The following is a 10,636-nucleotide window of genomic DNA, read 5'->3' as shown; positions in this document are numbered from 1 at the left end:
CAAGCAACGACATGTATCAACTCAGAAAGCAAGCAATTGTCTTATAGTTAATAATAAATTGTATAAATATTAGAGTGCAACTTAGAGAAGGGACCTTTCACCAATCAGAAGTTATTAGTTCCTTGATTTTATCTTCCAGTTACTTTCATTTATCCTGGATTTTAGTAATTCTTAGTCTATAAAATGTAATATAGTTTCAAAACCGCCATTTTCTTCTTTGAGAAAGCGGTATCTTAGTAGTCAAAGTTCTTAAAAGTCATCCATAGCTCTCTAATTCGAGACCTATCTTATACCAGTTGAACTCCCTTCTTCCATAGTGAGCATCAGCAATTTGCAATGGCAAGGGGGAGATGGTTTCGAGAGTAGATGCCACTGCCACTTTGCATGCATGCTTGGTTAAAGGATCGGAGGTCTAAAACTCCCAAGCCTTCTCGTCTTCTACAAACAACTTTCCAGTTGACCAAGCAAGAGAATCCACAAGGAGTTTATCAACTTCTACACCTGGCCCTACCCGCACCCTAAATACATCATATTATCATCCATCAATGCTGTGGTAAGCTTGGAGAGAAAACATGCAAAACTCATGCTAGCTGCACGAACCCATTCTCATTGTACAAAAGTTTAGGAGAATCACTAAAATGGAAGCCAACGTCCAGTTACTTACGATATAAAAACCCAATAGATGCGACACTCTTGCAATGTAAAGTAGCAAATAAAAGACATCAAACAACTGTAGTGAGATGAGTGGAGAATTAAACGCTAGTGCTTCGTTTGTTAGATCTGTTTCTAGTACGGATGTGTTTCGGAACCAGGAGATCCTCCAAAGACAACTAGAAAAAGAGTGCATTCATCACAAAGAATGCAGCCTAATGAGCTTCAAGAGATACAGAGCCTTTCATGATAAAAGGATGCAACGCATTTTGCTAGTTTAGAGATATCCTTGGGCAGAACCGCAGAAGGAAAACGGCCATCTTATGGACTAAAAGGGTGCATGAGTTCCTACAATGCACAAAAGTTTGCAGAATTGCAACAAAACAGGTTTACAGAATTAGACCATCTTCTGGAAACAAAAGGCCCTCAGAATACCTCTTGAATTAACTTGCGCCAACCAATCTTTCCTCAGAAACATCACAACTGCATCATTTCAAATTGGGTGTGCAAAGCTTGACATTAACATCCGAGATGTAGGAACATAACTCAAATTGGAGGCAATGATAGTTTCCAATGGGAACCTTCAGGTCACAGACTGATCACCAGCACTGATGTTGGTGGGCTAATTTCAAGCTACTGAGTGGCAATGCTAAATGTGGAACACTGCAGAATAGATTATAAAATGAGTCTCAAAGAACTATATATGTACGTTCTAACCTGAAAAATCCATCACCAACATCACACATCACCTTGAATTGCTGCCTCCAGAGAGGTGCGGCTTGAGCATGTCATCCAGAGGTGCGCTCCAACACAGATGAAGCATTCCTTGTTAACCATTCACTATTGGCTTAGTAATTTGTGGTTAAGCTAATATGTAGGTTTTGCAAAACAACATCCTAGACAAACATCACGCTATTGCACAAAAGTTGGATTCCAAGTGTTTTTTTAATTTTAAAAAACTAATTTTCTAGGGTCATGGCAAAGTGGTCTGCTTCTTCAAACATGCTTCGGATTTAGCTTCAGAATGTAACAAGATTTAGAGATTGAAAGGCTACATGAACAGGGCAGTTTGACCCCACACAGAAGTACTTTTTTCTTAATCAATAAAACCAGCAAGTTCTGAATTTGTTAACCTCAAAGTTTTCAATACTACTTTCCATTATGAATTGGTTGCTTGCTATGAATAGCATTTCAGGTAGACAAATATATATGCATGATAAATGAACTTTTTGTAACTAGAAGAAAATTCCAGTAGAAAAATAAATTTGACAGCATACTGAAAAACAAATGAGCTATCTATTTCAGTGATGACTTGCAAACATCAGCTATGCCATTTGCTGCTCTACACATGGAAATAAGTTCTGATATCCATATGTACATTGCCACTACCATTATATAGCTAAAACAGAAGCCCCTTATAGTTCTTAAGCATCTTCTGCATCTAATCTTGAAATTCAGATAAACTTTTTTATAACCCCAATTTATAAGGTAACTGTTCATCTGAAATCAGTTTCACTCTTTCTTGCTTTGAGTTGAATCCTTATCAGGAAGAAGTAATTAAAAGATAGCAGATCCACTCCTCCATACATGCTCCCATCCTATTCTGAATAATCCTCTGCAGAAAAGTTGTCATCCCTCCCCATTCCCAGTCACACCTTCCTAGGGTGAGTCCTACAATGGAATCATTTAAAATTCAAAAGTCAAAACGAATAGTCTTATATGATGGCTGCTTGAATTTTGAGAGGCAGACCAACTTAATTCATTGCAATAGACATTTGTTGCAAGTGTTTGAATCCATGATGCAGGTGAGTGTCTGACTCAGCCCCATTCCCATTGGCTAGAGTACACATACTATCACATAAACAGGTACGCATACAATCGCATAAACAGGTTGTGAATGGGAAGGAACTGGGGTGACTCAAATATGCAGATCTTAGAATACTGAACAGATTGTGGGCTTCAATTTTTGCAGCAGTATGTTTCATATATAGATCACAAAAAATCTAGTTTTCATAATAAAAAATGGAACTCTAGGCAGCAGAAAAAATCATAAAATCTATCTCAAGGTTCACAGTCCCGGTAGCGGATCTCATACCGGCACCGTCCTATTACAGTATCAGTACGTGGTATGATATGAGACGGCAATGCATATTGAGTGTTGGTATGGTACAAAACAACATACTGACTCAGAACAAATACGGTATGGTATAGTACCGATAGGTACAGCAAACCTTAGTCTACCTTATCGTGGTCACAAGGAATACTCAAGTTTACCTAGGGATGGCTAATAAATGTGACAATCACCTTTTTGATATGTTAATTAGATATGTGACAATCGCCTTTTTGGTATGTTAATTATATAGATGAAAAAGCAGATCAAAAGAAAATTTTCCAAATCTGAGGAAAATGATGGCCCCTCCAGTTCCTCATGGACCCACCCCTGCCAACAACACCAGGTACATTCTCAAGGGAAAAATAAAAAACTAAGCAAATAAAAATCTCTGGTACAATCTCTTGCATACACATGAACTCCCTTGGTGATTTCTGAATTGACAGTAATTATTCATGAGACCTTTTTAATCCTGTCTTGGGTAACTTGAAGCCAAGCTATTTAGCCTCCTCTATCACTACAAGTTATATGACTCGCCCTTGTGCACCAAGGCTTTAAGGCATTTCATATACGTCTATCTCAAAGAACATCAGCTCCTGGAGTCTTGCCTTAGTTTCATCCCCTTAATTATGATTAGGAGTGCGTGTTCACATATTCACAAATATCTCTGTTTGACCTGCCCTGTCCCAGTTGACTGCCACATATTCAGTTTTTGGTAAGCAATATGGAGTGCCTTAGACGAAACAATATAAAACTTTGGTCTTTATCAACACACACCTCCCTGACTTTCTTGATAAGCTGCATCCTCCCCATCCTTGCCCATACAGTTGAACTCACCCTCCCTGGGTTTTGACTTCTCCATGCTTCCCAAATTTCCAATGAAGATCCTAGAGTTCTAAGGAACTACTAAGGATGCATGATGGCGAAATTTTTGCTCTATCTGTTTTTGCACTCCATACGTGAAGATCCTAGAGTTTTAAGGAACTACTAAGGATGCATGATGGCGAAATTTTTGCTCTATCTATTTTTGCACTCCATACATCCGATGTTGAGCATAGGAGACATAAGTAATTCCCATATTCCTAGATCAAGCTGGTGTGAATTGGCCTTTGAGCCGATCATATATGTAGTTTACAAGTTCTAAAGAATCTCACCTCCAGATCCTTTAGCTCCTCACAATTTGTGATAATGTAGATGCCTATATTTATCAGAGAACAGTCATCATGCAGCAGGAGATTGCAAGACATAAAGAGTTTTGGTTATCTTGTGAGGTGGAGGAAAGCTTTATATCCTACATAGACAATGCTACGAATTCATACACAAATTTCCATGACTCTGCCTTAGTTAGATCTATGTCATAGATTCATGTGTTCATAAACAGAATGAGCTGAATCAATTATTGTCAAATGGCACAGAACAAGATCCATGTCAAGCACCTAGCAGGTCCAATTTTACCCTTGATCTTTGCTTATTTGGGAGAAATTTGCAAAGTTAATCATTTTGGCTACTCCTAGATAGCATATCCTAATTAAATACCTCAAACAAAAATTCAATAGATTTATTCTTTAATATCTGTCTACACAAACTAAACACCATCATATCAATACCACAGATTTTAAAAGTCTACATATATATCTTGCATATAGTGCATGACATAAGCATATGGATGATCTAAGTGGATCAAATAGCAATACCAACACCAAATTAAGTCTGTTCACCTCCAAGTCCAAAAGTAAAGACTATTGCAAACTTGGCATAATGTTGTTACTTAACAATTCCTTTAGGACAGATTAATCACTAAACTTGTGCCACATGCCCAATGCTGTAACTGACATACAGATAGTAACTCCACTTGGTAAAAGAGAATAAGCAAAACTATTCTAGCTGCTTAAGATTGTGTTATGAATTTGATTTTCCCATTTGATTCTTTATAATTCATATGAGGGACATATTTGATTTTCCCATTTAAGATTGTGCCATCTATTTATGAGCATTTTAAGCCTTCAAAATAAGACGTTGTTTCCAACTAAATTTGTTCCAATTTATATTTTGTTATAACATCAAATTTCCTTCAAAACTGCTCATTTTCATATTGCCAAATACTCCAAGAAACTAAAGATTGCCAGCATTATGTTTGCCATATACCATTTTGGTCCAGCCTTTGGGCCTCTAGTTATGTTAGAGTCTTAGTTCGGCTAGGTTTCATTTCATTATTGTAATAGATCTTTTTCATAAAGTTAATAGGGGTTTAATGAATGTCAATATGGTATAGTTTTGACACCTAATAGACCTTAATGTCTTTCTGTTTTAACAGTTCTGTTTGAACTCAACTTATGCTTTTAAGAACACTGATCAGGGCTTTTTATTAGATGAAATTATCATCAGTTTCGTTCCCTATTTAGGACTTGTAAAGGGATTCAAAAAGGTGGCTGTCTTTATTTTCTGATTTAATCAGCTGACTGGCTGAGCAGCCTGGTGTTTATTTCTTAGTTGAGATCCTCTAGTTAGGTAGGAAAGATGTCCAGCTCAGTCTCTAAAAATTTGTCTTGATGCAAGGAAATCTAAACAAAAGAACAGTAGAACTTTTCCAAGAAAAAAAAAAGTTCTTAGGGCATATAATAATAAGCTTTCCAAATTGTGAAATTTTCTCCTGAAACAAACAAATGGAAAAATAGATTTTCCAAGGAAAATAAGTTTTCCAGGCAATTTTCTTGCAACCATATTATAAATAGATTATTTCCATCCTTCTTATTCTCCTCTTCTCTTGTGTCCTGCTTTCTTTCTCAATATTCTAGCATTTTTTTGGTGTTCACTCTCTTCTTTCATCCTCTCTCGTGATGGCTCATTGCTTTACACAGCAGATCATTGCTGATTTCCAGACAAATGATATTTGGACGAGTTTGCAGTACAGCTTGTTCTCTACATGAAACTGGCTAACATATATGAGGCCATTTTACAGAATTTACAGAGTAAAGGCTCTGCATTTTAAAAGCAATTGAAATCTGAAGTAAGCTTGCTGCTTATTGCAATCAAGTAATTTGATCTTAAGGTCCATATCAACATAAGAAAATAAAATTCTACACAAAAATCAACCTACACTCATCGTGCAATTCTTCCTGTAAAAGCTCTTTATATTTTTATAATATAAACAGAAAAACTTATCTCATTAATTTGGGTCGGAGATAAGCAGAATACTACTCCATTCTTTGCTGAAACCTATACAAGGCTGGCTTCAAAAATGCAACGCCCATTGAATTATCTATCATCAACACCATTTGAAAGTCCTTTGATCAAGACCCTCCTTTTTCCAGTCCTTCACTTTTCTAGGTTTGTCTTTGGTATATGTTGCACATACCCAACCATTTCAAATGGTTTTACCACACCTTATTCTCTGATGGCTTCATCAGTAACCTTGCCCTATATCCTCACCATAAATCCACTTCAACGCTTATTGGTCCTATTTATCATGCAACACACTGATAAAACAATATAGCAAATTTTGTAATAACATCATAAAATTTTCCTCTCTAATCTTAGCAAACCACCTTACTAGCATGGATCATGAGACATCTTCATTTATCTAACCCTTCTTCTGCAGAATAGATAAAACAGTGTCCCCGAGCTGTTATGGGATTACCATTCAATATTGCAGTTTTTCATCAAAGTTGCCCTCCATATAATTTTTTTTTGTTTTGATGAACTTCAAGGATTTCTATAAAACTTTTATCAAAGAACAGTTGAATGTTTATTATGGGCAAGAAACCGAGTAATGTCAGTGTATTGACCTACCAAAAATTGTACATGATACAACATATGACAAACAAAAGCAAGTGCTTAAGTGCTTTATAGAAATCTTTGTTGGCATGCCTTGCTGATCTAGATATGTGGTGCCATTTTACAATAGTCTGGCCTACGATCATCATGCATGATTCTGCTACCACTAAAATGGAGACTACTATAATAAACTAAAAAAACAAAAAACATATAATGCTTCTTAAGGATCACAAAACTCAAGTATCTTACTTTTGGACATCTATTCCACAAAGGCTGTACTCGAAAAGAAACTCGAAAACTGCCGCAGATACATATAATAAAGTTGGAGCATCAACAAAATTTGTGGGTAAATATTGAATTTGTTTCCTAGTAAGCCTTCAAATTAAGGAAAAGATAAACGTATCTGCAAAGATTGATGACTAAATGAAATTTTAAAATTTCCAGCTACATTCTGACTTCTGGAAAGCAATGATTTACACTTTAACATTCTGACAACAGCTGTAATGTTCTAGAGACCCTTCACGTTGCATTTGTCTACATACAACCAAATTTTCAGGTGATGCAATTTACAACAATAATTACCTACCCCAAGGAAACACCTTCATTTAAGTTGCTCTTCCAAATGTGATACATTTAATAATACAAGCCTTACATACCAATTGCTAAGACAGAAAAGAGATAAAAAGAAAAAAGGTGGAGAGTGGCGTGCAGTTCTACAGCCTCTCATGGATTGAGCTCCTTTTGCCAGAAGCAGAGTCCTAAGAATAAAGGAACAACCAAATGCACAGGCCGGTCAGAGTATGATACATTGTTAATCCCCTGCACTCCTGCTTGTTTTATTACAATGTGCCCAGAATATTAGTGAAGCTCCTACTGTAATCGTCCAAAAATAAAGCATCCAGTCGTTTCTACTTTAGCCAAAACCCAGTTACCGTTGCCCCGCAAACAAGCCTAAGCCCTGCATCCGGAGCCGTACCCAGATATTAAAATGAAAAGGAATTCACTCAACTGCAATGGACGACAAGCAATAGGAGTGGGCAACCTGGTTCAGAACCTCTGTTACCTAATTTTATCTAAATACACGCAGAAACTACAACATTATAATCATTTCCCGCCTAATCACCTCTGCCCCGAGCTCAAGTAATCACAACAACGACGACGATGACGTCAACGAACAACGACGACGATGACGTCAACGAACAACAACATTGATGATGATGGTAGCGAAGACTGTAGAAAACCTTACTGGATTCCTAAAATCTGGCGTACTTGATCTGTAATCATAATTTCCCCCAAAACACAATAACGCATTTGATAATGTGAATAAAGAGGAGGAATGAAATACCAAAATCAATCTTCGCCTGTTGGAAAAAGCGTTAACATCCTCCTCTCGCCACCTCCTCTTCTGCTGCCCGATTCCAAATCCTCCACGTACGAGGCTGCTGACGGTGCGGACGGCGGCGGAGGCGGCACCATGCCCACAGCCACCGGCCCCACCATCCGATGCATCCCCGGCTGCGGCACGGTCCGTGCAAGAAACCCATGATCATATCCCTCGCTGCCGCCGGTTGGCGAACCAAAATGGCCCATATGCCTCTGTTGATAGTACTGCTGCTGCTGCTGATGTTGCTGCTGCATGGCGGCCGTGATCTGCTGGTGGTGCTGCAGCGCGGCGACCGGCACGAAAGGCATGAAAGGCTCCGGCCCAGGCCCGCGGCCGAGGAAGTGGTGGGGGACGGAGCCGCTGGCAAAGAGCTGATCGGTGGCAGCGTCGGCGGCAGAGATGGGGCCGCCTGCTCCCCCGCCGGCGCCGCCGCCGGAGGAGCTGAGGCCCTGCATGCGCTTGAGGTAGAGGCGATACTTCTGGAGGTGGCTGGCGACGTTCTCGCGGGTGAGGCCGTCGACGCTCATCAGCTGCATTATGGTCTTGGGGACGGCGTTCTTGATCCCCAGGTGGGCCACCGCGTCCACGAACCGCTTGTGGAGCTGCGGGGTCCACACCAGCCGCGGCCGCTTCAGGGTGCGTGCGGGCTCCTCGCCGGCGCCGGCGCCGGAGGCCCCACCACCGGATGAGGCGGTCGTGAGGTGGTCGGGGGAGTCGAAGTCCGGTGGCGGCTGGGAGGACGGCGCGGGCGGTGGCGGGTGGAGGGTCGGAGCGGGGTGGTGGTGATGGAGGGAAGGATTAGGGTTAGGGCTGGAGAGGACGCTAGGGATGTCGAAGGCGAGGGCGAGGTCGGGGGTGATGAGAGTCTGGGAGAGCGGCATCAGCTCCTCCGGGCTTGGGAGCTGCTCCTCCCACCGCGCGAACCAGTTAGGCTCCTCCTCTTCTCTCATCCCTCCCTTCTTAACTCTCTTCCTCTCTCCCTCTCTAAAATTTTTCTTCCTCTCTTCTCCCCTTCTTTCCAGCTTTGGTGATCCAAAGTGGATCGAGTGATACCGGACGAGGAAGGCAAAGAAAAAGAAGAAGATTTATGGGAGAAAGGAGGAGGATAGAGGAGAGAGAAGCTTTGGGAGATGGTGGGGGAGAGGGGTTCGAGGTGGATCTTTCTCCTTTGTTTTTTGGTGTTTTCCGCTGATGCTCTCCGGGTTTGGCCTCTCTTTTCTCTCCTCTTTCCTTCTGACGCTTGGGAATCTTTAATTTCGGGTGTTGATTTACGAGTATGGTGTGATAGTGTGTGAACTGTGCGCGAATGTATTTTTTTATCCCATGTCTTGTTTGTTTGTTGTTTTGGAAATTGTTTTCTATTTTTGTGTGGGCTCCTTTATTCCGGCTTTTGGGGGTGTGTCCTTTTGGCTGGCCGGGGTGGTTGTAACGTGTCAGAGCGGGCATATCCGGGAGCTTCCGCAACTAGGCTCGGTCTTGAACTTAATTACGGGTTTGGAGACTCGAGGCCCTAAATTGCAAATTATGTATCCTTTGGCTTCACATCCAGTTTATATATAATTATATGTAAGTGTAACAGAATAATTTTATGTAAAAATTAACATAACCATGCCTGAGAAATAAAAAAATAAAATGATTAATTATATAAGGGCCAAATAGTAATTGTGCACTCGAAAAGTTATATGTTTTTCTTACATTTTACATACACTCACAAAAGCTTGCAATACACGAAAGCATACTTTAGAAAATATTAAAAAAATATTTTTAAAATTGTCTTTTATATAGATTTTGGATGCCATTATAATAGATTATAGATGACAACATAATATGATAAGAAATAAGGAGTGAAACAAATGCTCGCAAAAATGGTGTTAAAACATAAAGATACATGAAATTGACTAAATAAATGAATTTGTGTAATGTTATGATTTATAGGTATATATCAATGAAAAACAAATATCACTTGAATACATGAAGATGCTTGTTCTTATCCATTGCTTGGTTTCCAACTTATCAAAAACAACCCATTGAAGTTGAACTAGTTGTGTCTCTCAGTGCATTCTTAACTTGGTACATGACATAAATGGTAGCATGAATTCCTTGGTTCCAGAGTTGGTTTGTGTCATGGAAGACAATATTTATACATCAGGGAATTAGATTTGATGGCAGTTTTGATATTACGACGGTTGGGGGAGGGGGCAATTAAGACAGCATGGACAATTATGGGATTTTTGGTACCCTCCCTGGAATCCAGAGAGACAGCCGGAATTAGTTGTGAAAACACATCCTTTCAAATTTTCAGGAACCTGGCGATCCGAGGTGGCCAACGTTTAAATGACCATCCTACCCGTACGAAGTGTACAATTTTACCGAACTACCTCCCTTGACAACAAAATTTCGGGGCCAATCATTTAATGCGTTTCTGCTCACCTCCCGTATCTGTCACCTTCTAATCAATAAATTGCACCCGGGGAGGTCTTCATGGGGACCCACAAGTCTCCGCAGTGCAGTGTGGGCAGTATAATATACCAGGATAGCTTTATTTAATGGCCGTCCATTTACTGGTGACGAGCATCACTGTATCACTGTACCAAATCCTGCTTTTAGCTATCATCACAAATCATGCATCACAGATGTTTCATGCTCTTTTATAGACAAGTCAGGTAAGTGCCAAAAGAGTGTTGTCATGAGGAAGCCACCACCATTATTTCTTTATA

The 10,636-nt window shown here is 39.9% G+C and overlaps 1 protein-coding gene across 3 annotated transcripts; it reads right to left on the bottom strand.

Annotated features, from left to right (window-relative positions):
- Positions 1-749: 749 nt before the first annotated feature.
- LOC103721790 (transcription factor MYBC1-like) lies at positions 750-9,255 on the bottom strand. Of its 3 annotated transcripts, XR_606353.6 has the most exons (3): positions 7,881-9,255; positions 1,401-1,476; positions 750-1,314 (listed from the first exon to the last, which is right to left on the bottom strand). XR_606353.6 is itself a non-coding variant. In XM_088713400.2 (2 exons), exon 1 carries the CDS (start codon positions 8,867-8,869, stop codon positions 7,886-7,888), a length of 984 nt encoding a protein of 327 aa, XP_088569526.1. In that variant the 5' UTR covers positions 8,870-9,255; the 3' UTR covers positions 750-1,476; positions 7,881-7,885. The 3 variants fall into 3 exon arrangements, 2 of the variants coding, with proteins under 2 accessions (XP_088569526.1, XP_008810350.1); XM_088713400.2 differs by having other exon boundaries at positions 750-1,476; XM_008812128.6 differs by lacking the exons at positions 750-1,314; positions 1,401-1,476 and adding an exon at positions 1,929-2,322.
- Between the last annotated feature and the right edge of the window lie 1,381 nt (positions 9,256-10,636).

This window comes from Phoenix dactylifera, chromosome 17, assembly GCF_051530095.1.
Source record: "Phoenix dactylifera cultivar Ajwa chromosome 17, Ajwa_hap1_PhDact_Kaust_v1.1, whole genome shotgun sequence".
In the NCBI taxonomy this organism is placed as follows: Eukaryota; Viridiplantae; Streptophyta; class Magnoliopsida; order Arecales; family Arecaceae; genus Phoenix; species Phoenix dactylifera.
Note: the sequence above shows the minus strand (reverse complement) of the source record. Positions and strands in the feature narration are given on the sequence as shown.